At 61.6% G+C, this 13476-nt stretch overlaps 2 protein-coding genes across 5 annotated transcripts; one reads left to right on the top strand and one right to left on the bottom strand.

The window, feature by feature from the left end:
- Positions 1-659: 659 nt before the first annotated feature.
- On the top strand, positions 660-13476 carry MRPL11 (mitochondrial ribosomal protein L11). 2 transcript variants are annotated; one of them, XM_006129711.5, is made up of 6 exons: positions 660-816; positions 2255-2389; positions 11587-11682; positions 11978-12071; positions 12639-12798; positions 13051-13476. In XM_006129711.5, exons 2-6 carry the CDS (start codon positions 2267-2269, stop codon positions 13160-13162), a joined length of 585 nt encoding a protein of 194 aa, XP_006129773.2. In that variant the 5' UTR covers positions 660-816; positions 2255-2266; the 3' UTR covers positions 13163-13476. The 2 variants fall into 2 exon arrangements, with proteins under 2 accessions (XP_006129773.2, XP_006129774.2); XM_006129712.5 differs by lacking the exon at positions 660-816 and adding an exon at positions 860-880.
- LOC142830939 (transmembrane protein 121-like) lies at positions 4627-9966 on the bottom strand. Of its 3 annotated transcripts, XM_075938969.2 has the most exons (3): positions 9717-9966; positions 8089-8243; positions 4627-6169 (listed from the first exon to the last, which is right to left on the bottom strand). In XM_075938969.2, the coding sequence occupies exons 2-3, from the start codon at positions 8192-8194 to the stop codon at positions 5217-5219; spliced, it is 1059 nt and encodes a 352-aa protein (XP_075795084.2). In that variant the 5' UTR covers positions 8195-8243; positions 9717-9966; the 3' UTR covers positions 4627-5216. The 3 variants fall into 3 exon arrangements, with proteins under 3 accessions (XP_075795084.2, XP_075795085.2, XP_089637308.1); XM_075938970.2 differs by lacking the exon at positions 8089-8243; XM_089781182.1 differs by lacking the exon at positions 9717-9966 and having other exon boundaries at positions 8089-9369.

Genomic DNA, 13476 nt, shown 5'->3' with positions numbered 1-13476 from the left:
TCATTAAAATAAGTAATTAAAAGTCAGTTCTCCTGAGTGTGGAAAAAAGCTTTCCCAAGTGCCCCGTAAAGACTCAGAAATCAGAAGACAAAAATCATCCCCTCACGTATTTACGTTAAAAACGTATCTTTGCCTGGGTTTTCGGGCCACGCTCTTATGGGCATTTAGGCTTGGCGTTGCTCAAGACTGCCTCTGTATGGCATGTACAGGGAATCTACCCTTTGGGGAAGATGCCGCACATTTGCTAGAAAGCCTGGAGGAGGCGAGAGAAGGCACTGGGAACCGAACACCTTGGGTTACAAAGCTTCAGGGGGTAGCCGAGTCAGTCTGTTACAGACAAAAACAACAAATGGTCTGGTAGCACTTTATAGACTAACAAAACATGTAGATGGGATCATGAGCTTTTGTGGGCACAGCCCACTTCATCTGAAGAATGAAGTATTTTGGGGGGTTATAAAGAATAACGAGCTTGGATGGCTCGAGCTGCTCCCTGGAATAAACCAGAGCACTACATGTTCTTGTCTGTCTCACCTGTTTTGACATGGGAACTACCTTTCCCGGCATGCACCTGTGAGGGGAGACACCCGCTTTCAGCATGCACACGGAGGAAGGAAACTACAACTCTTGCAGCATGCCCTTGCAGTAGCACAGGAAGAGCTAGTGAGAACTACATCGCCCGGCATGCATTTGGGCGCGCACGTGACTGGGAGGGAACTACAGCTCCCGGCATGCCGTTCGCCCAGCCACTTGCCCTAGTATGGCTGCGCCCAGGCTGGGCTGAGCGGCGCGAGCGCGGTTTATAGTGGGGCTGAGCCGGTGAGTTCCGAGCGCGTGGGGCGCACAAGGCAGCAGCCGGGTCCCGGAGGTGGGAGGCAAAGGGGTGAGGTTCAGGGGTTTGAGTAGTATGGTGGGGGGCTGAGCTGTGTGCTTGGGGTGTATGGGGGCCCCGGGGATTGGGGGGCTGAGCTGTGTGCTTGGGGTGTATGGGGGGGCCCCGGGGATTGGGGGGCTGAGCTGTGTGCTTGGGGTGTATGGGGGCCCCGGGGATTGGGGGGCTGAGCTGTGTGCTTGGGGTGTATGGGGGGGCCCCGGGGATTGGGGGGCTGAGCTGTGTGCTTGGGGTGTATGGGGGCCCCGGGGATTGGGGGGCTGAGCTGTGTGCTAGGGGTGTATGGGGGCCCCGGGGATCGGGGGGCGAGCTGTGTGCTTGGGGTGTATGGGGGCCCCGGGGATTGGGGGGCTGAGCTGTGTGCTTGGGGTGTATGGGGGCCCCGCGGATTGGGGGGCTGAGCTGTGTGCTTGGGGCGTATGGGGGCCCTGGGGATTGGGGGGCTGAGCTGTGTGCTTGGGGTGTATGGGGGCCCTGGGGATTGGGGGGCTGAGCTGTGTGCTTGGGGTGTATGGGGGCCCCGCGGATTGGGGGGCTGAGCTGTGTGCTTGGGGTGTATGGGGGCCCCGCGGATTGGGGGGCTGAGCTGTGTGCTTGGGGTGTATGGGGGCCCCGGGGATTGGGGGGCTGAGCTGTGTGCTTGGGGTGTATGGGGGCCCCGGGGATTGGGGGGCTGAGCTGTGTGCTTGGGGTGTATGGGGGCCCCGGGGATTGGGGGGCTGAGCTGTGTGCTTGGGGTGTATGGGGGCCCCGGGGATTGGGGGGCTGAGCTGTGTGCTTGGGGTGTATGGGGGGCCCCGGGGATTGGGGGGGCTGAGCTATGTGCTTGGGGTGTATGGGGGCCCCGCGGATTGGGGGCCGAGCTGTGTGCTTGGGGTGTATGGGGGACCCGGGGATTGGGGGGGCTGAGCTGTGTGCTTGGGGTGTATGGGGGCCCTGGGGATCGGGGGGCTGAGCTGTGTGCTTGGGGTGTATGGGGGCCCCGTGGATCGGGGGGCCGAGCTGTGTGCTTGGGGTGTATGGGGGCCCCGGGGATCAGGGGGCCGAGCTGTGTGCTTGGGGTGTATGGGGGCCCCGGGGATTGGGGGGCTGAGCTGTGTGCTTGGGGTGTATGTTAGAGTGGTTGAGTAGGGGGGTATCTGTATGGCTGTATAAGAGAGCTGGGAGGCACTACGACCATCAAGGTGCAGTGGTTTCTAACTTTGTTGTGGCATGAGCCACAACTTGCTGAGGTCAATGGCACCTCCTCAGTACAAGAGGTGCCCTCCCTAGTGCCAGCTTGGTGGGTGCTAGAGAAAGCTGCCAGTTTCCCTGGGGCTGGATGTGTCCCTGTGACTTCCCCTCACCTCTGTACTCACCTCGCAGCCGAGACTCACCATGTCAAAAATCTCCCGTGCTGCCAAAGCTGTGAAGAAGGTCAATCCCGGGAATGTCATCCGAATGATCATCAGGGCAGGGCAGGCGGTGCCGGGGCCTCCCCTGGGGCCTGTCCTGGGTCAGGTAGGCCAAGCCCCTCACTATATGTGTGAGCTGGGGTGGGGAGTGCAATGCTGGGAGGGTCGGGATGTTTAACAAGTGGCATGGGTTAATGAGGTTCTCTGCAAGGTCAGTGGGTGTGTCTAGGACAGCGATGCTCCAAAATAATTCTCTCCCCAAGGTTCTTGATGCCTCCTATAGCCACTCACAAGATGGGGTGCTCAAGGCTGTGTGATCGGTGGGAGGGATGTAATAGTGTAGTTAACCAAAGCTTATCCATTAATGCTATAGAGTAGACTACATGTGTTTCCCCACCCCCACCCCCACCCCACCAGTAAATTTTTTAGCAGCTGGCCAGCAGCCCGGCTCAGTCCTGGCTTGTGCCAGATCCAGGACCTTCCCCCGCTGCAGCTCTGTGTTTAAAGTGTATTAGGAGCCAGGCAGATAGCCCGGCTCAGTTCTGGCTTGTGTCGGGTCCAGGAGCTCAGACCCACCCTGGATAGGGGCTGCTGCCTCTGTATCAGAGGCAACAGCCGGGGGGCAGCAGGCAGCCAGTATGTGAGGGAAGCTGGTTTTTAAACTGGCTCCCCTTATGGACCAGCTCCTGCCTGGCACCCCCCACTGCTGCCGCTGACACAAAGGGAGTCTGTGGCTTGGAGTCTTGGTGCAGCCCAGGTGTCTTTCTCTAAATCTTCACTCCAGTCAGCAAGCAGCTGTGGATAGGATCCCCGGGGGGGATTAGCCAGCCTGCGTGATACTCAGGGTCAGATGGCAGGAGCTGAACGGGCCCTTCTGGCCTTGACATCGGACTGCACAAGCACCTGCTGCACCCGATCCCACCGTGTAGCTCCCATAGTGCCCAGCACGGTGCCTGCGTGTTGTCACGTTGGCCGCTGCAACCCTGTCCATGCTGCTGGGGCTCCAGGCTCTGCTCAGACAATGGCTAAAGGGCTGAAATGCTCCGCTGGCTGCAGCTGCTGCTTGTACAAAGGTAGAGCCCAGAGGCACCGTTCTGCTGGGCGCTGTGCACACCCCTCTCCTCTGCCCGGCTGAGATCCGCCCGGGTGGTGCAGGGGCTCGGATCATACCCAGCACTGCACAGACTCACCCCAAGAGACAGCCCCTGCCTCAAAGAGCTGACAGGCAGAGACAGCGAGGCTCTTAGCTGGGAGCTGAGGCCCACAGAGCAGCCACAACTCATCCATGGTCATGCAAGGAGTCAGTGGCAGGGATTGCACCTAAGGCCCAGCCCATGCACCCTCCTACCCTTCCCCAAGACCATGCTGCTCCCTGGCACGGGTGGGCCCAGCAGATGGGTAGTGGGCGTCTGTCCCAGCAGCAGGGCGCTTGGCCTCCCTCTGCTGGCAGTGTGGCAAGCCCTGCCAGGCTGCCTTGTCCCCTCCATGTGGATCCCTGCTGTACCAGGGCCCAGGGGTGCCCCACTGGCTCCTGCCCTCAGCTGGAATGCCCCAGCTCTGGAGAAGGGGCTGAGGGTTGCTGTAAATATGAGCTGGCAGCCCTGAGTTCTTCCTCCAGGCCCCTGGGAAAGACTTTTTGAGAGGGACAGAGTGTGGCTTGTTCTTCTCTGTCCCTAGCCCATTTCCCCTCCCCCAACTGCTGGGTGGGACAGAGGGACCAGGGCCTGGGACACGGGGCCTTCCCCTTCCAAAGAGGGAGGGAGCCCTGTTTAAACAGCCCCTTTACCTACCTCAGAGGTGGCTGTCCCAGTGCCGGGGCAGGGGAGTGGTTGCAGGATGGGAGCCGGGAAGGGTCAGTGTTAAGGCCCCTTCTCTTAAGCTGGGGGGGCCAAGCACAGCCAGGAGCTGCTGGTGCTAGGCTGGGCCTGGCTAGTCTAAGGGAACCAATGTGGGAACCTCTCCCCGGAGATGGGAGAGGGGACCCCAGCTCCACGGGCAGCAGCCCTTCAAAGGGGATTTCCCAGCACTCTCAGTGGTCACTCACTAACCGCCCGCCCCTGGGGCGGGAATGCCCTGAACTCTGCTGGGGGAGCTGAGGGCCGGGGAGAGGGACATGAGGTGTCTCAATGAGTCAGTGACTGCGCTGGGCACAGAACCCAGGAGTTCTGACTCCCAGTCTATAATGCGGCCTCCCATCTCCCTGCCGGCTGCTCAGGGCTCCTTCCCTATGGACAGGGAGGGTGCTCCCTGGGGGCACTGGGTGGTGACTGCAGGCTGTGGTGCACCACCGTGTCCAGCCCCAGGGCTCCATGGGGACGGCGCACAGTGGGATCCAAGCTCTGGTCTGTGTTAGCTCTTCTTTATTTCACCTCTGCCCCATGTCCTGCACGGCGCAGTCAGGCCCAGGCACGTGCTCCCTACCTCTCCATATGCCAGGCCCAATGGGCTCGCTGTGCTCATCCCTCACCGCAAGGTCAGCTGGATGTGGGCCCATGTCTCAGACTAGCTGTCAGAGGGGGATGGTGAGTCATGCCGTGGTCGTCAGTGTGCTGCAGTGCGGGGAGGAGCCCACAGGGCCAGGGTGGTTCCTGCCTCGTGCCCCAGTGCTGCTGGTGCCCCTCCATCTCCACCCACAGCCTCTGCTAGCCCAGCCTGGCCTCACTCATACAGCTCTGCCGCTCCCCTCAATGCCAGCCCTGTGCGCCCCGTCTCTCCCAGTGCCTCAACCCCGTTCTAAGCTAGTCCTCCCTTAGTGAATGGGGGTTTGTGCCCAAGGGAAGTTTGTGATCAGAGCTGCCCCATGTGTGTGAGAGCCAGGAGGCCAGTTTAAATCAGAGCAGCTTTGCCAGCTCACCCCAGCTGGGGATCTAGCCCTGTGCCTTCAGGCAGCATCCCTGCAGCTGAGGGTGTGGATGTTCCAGGGTCCCTCCAGCTCAGAACTCCCGGGGAATGAGCCTGGGCCCAGAGGTGCTGTCCGGGCCCCCATGCTGGAGTGTGCGACATGACATGTCCCCAGGGGGTGGTTCCCCCAGCCCAGCAGCCCCATTTCCGTGGTGCTGCAGCGCCGTGCACGCCTTGAGCACGATGGCCAGCAGGTTCTTGGCCATGAAGATGGCTGAGACCCGCTGGTCGCAGTAGAGCAGCAGGTCAGCGGCCCGGATAGCCAGCGTGGCCAGGTTGACGGCCAGCAGGCTGAGCAGCGGGTAAAGCGGGAGGCGGGCTGGGGCGGGCACGCCCATCTCACCCAACGCCACGCAGGGCAGCACCAGCAGCAGGCTGTAGCAGTAGAAGAAAGTTAGCCCCTCAGCCCAGAGCGGCAGCCCCTGCCGCTGCAGCTCCCACAGGCTGGCCTGCATCTCCAGCAGGTCCAGCATGTCCACCACCACCCAGAGGAGCCGGCCACGCAGGTCCTCCTTACGCCGGAAGGCGGCTACGTGCTCCAGGTGCTCGGTGGCCACCAGGACCATGTAGAGGGAGGGGATGCAGATGGAGAGCAGCAGGGTCAGGGTCTGGCGGGCCAGTGGGTCAGGGGCACGCCGGTCGGCCCGGTACCCTTGGTAGATGAAATAAAGCTTGATCTCCAGGGTGAAGACAAAGAGGAACCAGAGGGCCATGGCGTAGCCACGCCGTGGGGCCTGGGCCTCAGCACCCACCCACGCCCCCACGTAGCGCAGCACCAAGAGGAAGCACAGATCACCGGCCAGTGCCAGGGCCAGCACGCTGGCCCGCTGTGCTCCCGCGCTCAGTTCCAGCAGGTACACATCCACCGCCGCCATGGTGGAGACCATCACCACCGAGGACATGCACGCGCCTGGCTTGCTGGCGGCGGGCACTAGTGCCATGGAGCGGGGGAGCTCGGTCCTAGGGGGTGGCCAGCTGGCGGTACCTGTGGGGAGAAGACAGCAGAGCCATGAGAGACCAGGCTGCAGACTTGGGACCCAGCATCCCAGCTAAGGAGGGATCAAGAGCAGACCACAGGGGCCCTGGCTATAGCCAGGGGAACCAAGAGCAGTTGTGGACTCTGGCCATTCTCACACCCTCCTGGGGCTAATGCTGGGCTGCCAGCATGGGTGTGTCTGAACGCCCCTGTGGTTAGTGCTGTGGGCAGGGCGTGGGGACTGGGCTCCCCTCTGCCCCCTGCATTGCAGGGGATTCTTTTCCCCGTTTGCTGCTCTCAGGATTGCAGCCCGTCCGAAGGGCTCCTGGGGAGGGCCTGGCCCAGCACCCTCCTGTAGTTCATCCCTGGCCTTTGCGCCTGCCCCACAGGGAGCTGTCTGCCACACAAGGCCCTCAGTGTTGCTGCCACTCTTGTTTGTGGGAGATGCCTGTAGGGGGTTACCCAAGGGGCACAGCTAGACAGGGTGTTGGGAGTGTTCTGACTGTGTCGGCTCCCATACCTGAGGGGGACCATGAAACTGAGTCAGTCCTGTACCACAAAGGGAAACTGAGGCACTGAGCGAGAGGGGCTCTCCCAAGGACACATGGAGTAAGTGGCATTGCTGGGGCCAGACCACCTGGCTCCCAGCCTGCTGCTCTAGCCACTAAATTCAGTCTCTTCTCAGAGTTGAGTGCAGGGCCTAGCAGTCCTGGTGCTCGGCTCTAACACCACTGGCTCCACCAGCAGCAGGTGTGTGCAGGAGCTAAGCAATGAGTCATCTGGTTACTGATCCCAGCAACCGTCCTCTCATTATTAAGGGGCCAGCAAGGCGCTCCTCCCCTGCCACTCTGCTGTCCCCACAGCACCTTCCCAAGGCAGAGCAGCCAGTGGAGGGAGGAATCCTTCACCTGTGCTGCCCCATAGCAAACACCAGAAATACACACCAGCCATGTGCTTCCCCAAAATAGCTTGACCTGGCCTGGCATTACTGTTGATTAGGTATAAACAGCTGCCCTGCACCAGCCCAGACCCAGCTGCATCTCAGGAGCAGGTGAGGGATCCCTGTATAAAATCTCACACACCCCAAAACCCCTCTCCCCCAGGTGATGGTAGAGACCAAGGATCCAGTTTCTCAGCTGGCCTGATGCTGGTGCAGCTAACAGTGCCAGCTCCTAGCTTGGCAGCAGGATTTATGGATGATGGTGGGGAGGGGAGCTTCAGTGAACTCTTCCCATCACTGCCTTCCTTGCCTCCTCCCTGAGGATTGATCACATGGAGTTTGGAGGGAGTGACAGAGGGGGGTGGCACCTTTGGTGTCTATGGGCTGCTGGGCCGTGATCCAGTCCTGGAACTGTGGGACTGACTGGCTCCGGTGGGGATATCCATCTTCCGTGCCAGGAGGGCTGTGACGTGCCAGCCTGTGTTAGCGGCCTGCGCGCTCTGCCTCACCCCACCCCTGTGGAATCCAGAGCCTTCCATTTGGCTTGCTGGCCACAGGGTGCTCAGCCAGCCACGGTCCTCCCTGCAGGTGGGGGTGGGTGCTGTGCCTGCCCCTCACTCCTTGGTGCCAGCTTTCAGCCCAGCGAGTAGCTCCTGGGCTCCCTGCTTCCATGACTGTCCAGTTCATTTGCCCTGCCAGAGATGTCAGCTCCCAGCACCCGCACAGCAGGACTCTCAGGGACGCTTCCCAGGCTACGAGGCAGCCAGGGACTGTGCAGCATTGACACTAGAGCTGGTTATACAGGGATCTCACCGGGTGCAGAGAAGTAGCTGGTTCTAGGTTGGGGTTGGGAGATTGTTTAGGCTCGGATCCCCTGCTCAGTGCTGAGATGCAGCCACCTCTGGGGTGGAGCTGTGTCAAAGCAGCACTCCATGGGATACTAAAGGGGTCGATGTTCTGTCCCTGGCCTGGAGAGCAACAGACTGACCTGGGCATCCTTGTCCTCCCTGGGAGCAGGCCAGGCCTTGCTCCTCCCCCTGCATCTGTCCAGGGCTTGTGCTCTGTCCATCTGTCTGTGCCCTGCTCCCTGGCATGGGTCAAGCTGTGGGCAGTCCCCAGAGTTTGCTCCGTGCGCAGCCTTCCCTGTGGGGAGTGGTCACACTTTACCATGTGCCCCCAGGTCCTATGATCTCTGGGCCTGACCCCATCACACCTCAGTCCCCAATTCCCCCATTGTCTCCCCCATCCTACTGCCTCTTCACCCCAGCTCCCACTCCATTGCTTCCTCCTCTCCCAACCTCGACTCCCCCATTGCCTCCCCCACCCTATTGTTTCCTCTGGCATGGTGGCAGCTGCTCAGGAGTGGTCCCCAGGGGCAGAGTGGCCTGTTCCCTGCTTCTCCCCCCACCTGTGGGTCCCCAGTGAGGCCAAGGTGGGAGGAGCAGCAGTGGCGCATGTACATGCAGAGGCGGGGCCTCAATCGCTGTGCTGCCCAGTGGGGACGGGGTGAGGAGAAGTAGTGGTCAGAGCAGCAGCTGGGAGCCAGGACTCCTGGGTTCTCATTCCAGTGCTGTAGGGCAGTGGGAGCTAGTGGTTAAAGGGGGGGGGGGGCAGGGAATGAGGTTGTGTTCCAGGCTCTGGGAGAGAGATGAGGGTGGCATCACTGCTGCTTTCTGTGTGTCCTAGCACCTGTGCAGTCACAGCGCTTCTCCTGGGGCCAGGATTTCAGTCCCAACAAGGGCAGGACTGTCCGTGCGGGGGCGGAGTTACAGGTCTTCATCTAGGCCAGTGGTTCCAGACCTTTTTTATACTGAGGACTGGCAAACCCATTCACAAACTTCTGGGCGGACCAGTACCATTATTTGCATATTCATTATAGTGATTAATTTAAGAGGTCACGTGTTGTTTTACATTGCATCTGTGCGCACGCAGCACGTGCTAACGGATCCCAGTTTGCACAGATCCACAACGCTAAAAAGAATCCACAGAAAGAAATCCCCTCTGGCTGCTGGGTGGGGCAGCCCCTCCCCCAGGGCCGACTGGTGCCTGCTGAGGGAGGGGCACCCACAGGGGCAAGGGGCACGTGGGGCACCCTATTTAGCAAGTTAAATGTTGTCAGGGGCATAGGAGCTGGTGCCTCTAATTACTACCACCAGTCCCCCCTGCCCTCCCCCGCTCCTGCCACATGGGGGGAAGGGGGCGCTGCCTGCCATTGTATCTCCGCCCTGTGCCTCTCCCTTCCCCAGCCAGGCTGCTCTTGCTCCCGCAGTCTCCCCCCAGACTCCCCTCATCCCCCTTTTCCCTCCCTGTGACCCCCCCCAGTTTCTCTGCATTGTACCTCTGCTCCCATCTGCCCATAAGTCTCTCTTGAATCTCCCACAACCTCCCTGCATCCCCCACCTGCCCCTGCTTCACACCTCCCTGCCCCCCCATCTGCTCCCACCCCTCTTCACCCCCCCCCCCCCCAGCGCTGACTCCCTCCGCCCCACACACGCTGGGAGCTGGCGGCTCCTTCCCCGGGCCCCGGGCCGGGATCGCAGCCAGCTCCGCTGGGAGCAGCCTGGGGCCAAATCCTCCCACTGCAGCACCGGGGGAGGGGAGGGAGGTGTCTCTTACCTGCCCCCCAAGTGCTGCCCGCCCTGGGGCATCGGCTGGGGCTGGCCAGGCTGGGGGCGCTGCCCTGGGAGATGCTCCTGGGGGAACAGCAGGACTGGCCCTGCTGGAGATTCCCCCTCCCGGCTGCAGCTCGGGCTCCGGGAGCCCCGCAGCAGCCGCCGGCGGAGCTCAGAGATCCGGCCCCAGAGTCCCCGCGAGCAGCGGCTGCGAGTCGCCTGCTGCTGCTGCCAGGCCTGGGCCAGTGAGCGCTTCCCTCAGCTGCCGCTGGGTCCTAGCGCGACACCGGCCCGGCCGGCCCCGAATCCCAGCGCCTCTGCCTGTTACTGCTGGGTCCTAGCGCGACACCCGCCACGCGCAATGTGCCGCGGCTGAGTATCCCGACCTAGGCCATGCACACCGGCGTCAGCCCGTCGGGTGCAGACCCGCGGGAGCCAGCCTGCCTGACAGCTCCGCTGCCCCGAGGGGGAAGTTCTCTGGGGGCAGAGGGTGACGGACGGGGAAGGAGGCGCCACCCCAGTGTCCTCTCGTCAATCGGTAGCTCAGGGCCCTCCTGGAGCTGGGGGAACATCAGATCAGAGCAATGAAGAAAGGGGGTGCAAGGGCCTGGGCCTGGGCCTGGGCTGGTGTGTGCTGCCCCCTGCTGGAGGGAGCAGGTCCTGCTGTGTGTGGGTCACAGACTTGAGTCCAGAAGGGCTCATTGGGGTCGCAGCATGATGTCTCCGGGTATAGAGTTCGCTGGGGGGGGGGTGTCACGCTGGGCAGAGATGCTGGGGGGGTGTCTGGATGGATGAGGGTTATGCTGGGGGTGACCTGGGGTATGTGGGGTTCTCTGGGGAGTGCATACAGGGTGGAGGTTATCTTGTGGAGGTGTCTGCATGGTGGGTTTGCTGGGGGGTACATGCTGGGCAAGTGTTATACTGCGGGGGTGTCTGGGCTGGAGGTGCACTAGGAAGGGGTTATACTGGGGGTGTCTCTGGGAGGGGGAGCAAGTTGGGCAAAGGTAATGTGGGTGTCTCTGGTTGTGGGATTTGTTGGGGTGCACTCTGGGCAGAGGTAACACTGGAGGTGTCTCGGGATTGGGTTTTGCGGAGGGGATGCATGTTGCTGGAGGTGTCTCGGTATGGGGTTCGTTAGGGAGTGCATGCTGGGCAGGGTGATGCTGTGGGGGTGTCTGGGCGGGGACGCGCTGGGCAGGGTGATGCTGTGGGGGTGTCTGGGCGGGGGCGCTCTGGGCAGGGTGATGCTGTGGGGGTGTCTGGGCGGGGGCGCTCTGGGCAGGGTGATGCTGTGGGGGTGTCTGGGCGGGGGCGCGCTGGGCAGGGTGATGCTGTGGGGATGTCTGGGCGGGGGCGCGCTGGGCAGGGTGATGCTGTGGGGGTGTCTGGGTGGGGGTGCGCTGGGCAGGGTGATGCTGTGCAAGTCTCAGGTTGTGTCTCTAGGTGAGGTGTGTGCACGATGGGGGGAGGCTCTGGTTCCTTGGGGGCTCTGCTCCAAGAGGCAGCAAGCGTTGCTCTAAATCAGCTTTATTTGGCCTGATCACTAGTGACAATGTCACAGGTGCACAACTCACCCTGCCTGATCCAGATCCCTGTGTTACACCCTGGGTCCGGGCTCTGCTCCCAGCCCTCACCCCCTCTGGGAAGGATGATCACCTCACTCCATGCCATCAAACAGGGAAGGACTTAGGGGGCAGATACCATGGAAATGTGACCCCAGGGCAGGGGGCTGGCTGGCTCAGGTGTGGGAATGGGATACTGGGCCCTTCCCCTCTAGGTGGTCACACGCGGAGCTGTAGAGAGTCCTGGGGCCTGCAGGGTAGGTGAGCGGTGGATCAGAACAGCCCTGACAGTGTCTCTGCTTCTCTCCCCAGAGGGGTATCCCCATCGGGCAGTTCTGCAAGGACTTCAATGAGCGAACCAAAGACATCAAGGAGGGGGTGCCGCTGCCCGTGCGCATTCATGTCAAGGTGAGAAACCTCCCCCCCCCTCTGCTCCCTCTGTCCCCAGCGCCCACCCTGCTGCCCCACATTGCTCTCCGGCCCCGCCACCCAAGAGTAAAAGTGTCAGGGGAAGCCTGCCTCCCCCCGCCACTGCCCTATCCTGTTCCATTGCTGTTCCACTGGCCAGAGCACACCCTTATGCAGTGGGATGGGGTCTGTGTGTAGCAGGTTACTGGGTGGGTTTGCTTTGGGGCACAGGAGGGTCTGGGCCTCACCTCAGGCAGGACCCCAGTTTAAGCCCCTCCTCCTCAATGTGTTGCAGCCAGATAGAACCTACGAGATCCAGATCAACCAGCCGACGGCCTCGTATTTCCTCAAGGCAGCTGCCGGCATCGACAAGGGGGCAGCGCGGACCGGTGAGGGGTGAACTGGGGTGGTGCGAAGCCAGGGAACACAATGCAGGAAGAGGCCCAGGCTGATGGGGAGAGGCTCACACAATACATTGGCCGCACAGTGTGGTGAGGGTCACCCTGTGTGCTGGGGGTGCCTGTGCTGCCCTGTGTTGAACCCTGCTAGTGCAGTGAGTGCGAGGCCTGTGGAGCGGCACCCAGAGAGGACTGAATTACTTCAGGGCCTCTCCCCCTCTTCCCTGACAGCTGTGTTGCACTGTGAACAGTGCGAGGGGGGGACAGTTGGGCCTCTGGGATTCATCATTCTCCTTGGGGATGCCCTGCAGTGAGAGCACCCCATAGAGAGAGCCTCTGGGCCCCTTGGCTCTGGGCTCTGAACTGCATCTGACTGTGGTCTATGGGGAGCTTCAGGTCAGGATGGAAGGGGCTTCCGGTTGGCTGGAGGTGCTCTGTGGGGGTGCTGTGGGTTGGTACATAGGGGGTCTGCAAGGGGTGGGGGACAGTGGGTCAGGATACAAGGGGGGCTGTGGAGGGGTACCCGCAGGTGGGACTAAGAGGTCTCTGGTTGAGCAGGGCATGAGGTGGCTGGCATGGTGACCCTGAAACATCTGTACGAGATCGCGCTGGTGAAGTCCAAGAACCACAATTTTGTAGTGCAGGACGCGAGCCTGGAGAAGGTGGTGAAATCCCTCATTGGCAGCGCCAGAACGCTGGGCATCAAGGTGGTGAGAGAGTGAGTACCCGCCCAGAGCCCTTGGGACCCCTTGGATCCCAGCTGGGCGTGGAGGGCATGGGTAGAGCTGCGGGCATTTGCAATCAGGGTTCCTGGGTTCTATCCAGGCATGCCTGTGTTCTATTCCCAGGGCAGGGAGTGGGACCTAGTGATTAGAGCAGGTGGGGCTGGGTGTGGACTGGAGGGGAGATGAGGCTGGGAGCCAGGTCTCCCCGTCAGGCAGGTCTGACCCTGTGTTCCTCCCCCCACCAGCCTCAATGCAGAGGAATACGCCATGTTCCAGCAGCAGCGGGAAGAGGCCTTGGCGGTAGCAGCAGCAGAAGCCCAAGCTGCGGAGTTGGCAGCAGCTGCCAAGAAGAAATGAGCTTCAGGACACCAGGCTCCCTAGGGAGCTGCAGGGCCAGCAAGTCCAGATCCCACATTCCTGGCCCCAGGGTCAAAGCCCCACTCTGGGCATGGGGAGCTGGGGACATCCGCTCAGGAGCAGCAAGTCAGTCAGTCCATCCATTCCTCCCACCCCGTTCCCCTATCCTGGCCACCTTTGTCCCATGGATTGCCTCTATGGAGAATGGGAGTTAGCCACCCACCCCTCAGAGCCAGTCCGCCTTTAAAACGTGCCGAGTTGTTTTGGTGCAATTAAAATCTCCACTCAATAAAGCCTCAGTGTGACCCCCCAAA

The sequence above is a fragment of the Pelodiscus sinensis genome, chromosome 11, assembly GCF_052426305.1.
Source record: "Pelodiscus sinensis isolate ZL-2025 chromosome 11, ASM5242630v1, whole genome shotgun sequence".
In the NCBI taxonomy this organism is placed as follows: Eukaryota; Metazoa; Chordata; order Testudines; family Trionychidae; genus Pelodiscus; species Pelodiscus sinensis.
The sequence above is the reverse complement of the archived record's forward strand: the minus strand, read 5'-3'. Positions and strand labels throughout refer to the sequence as shown.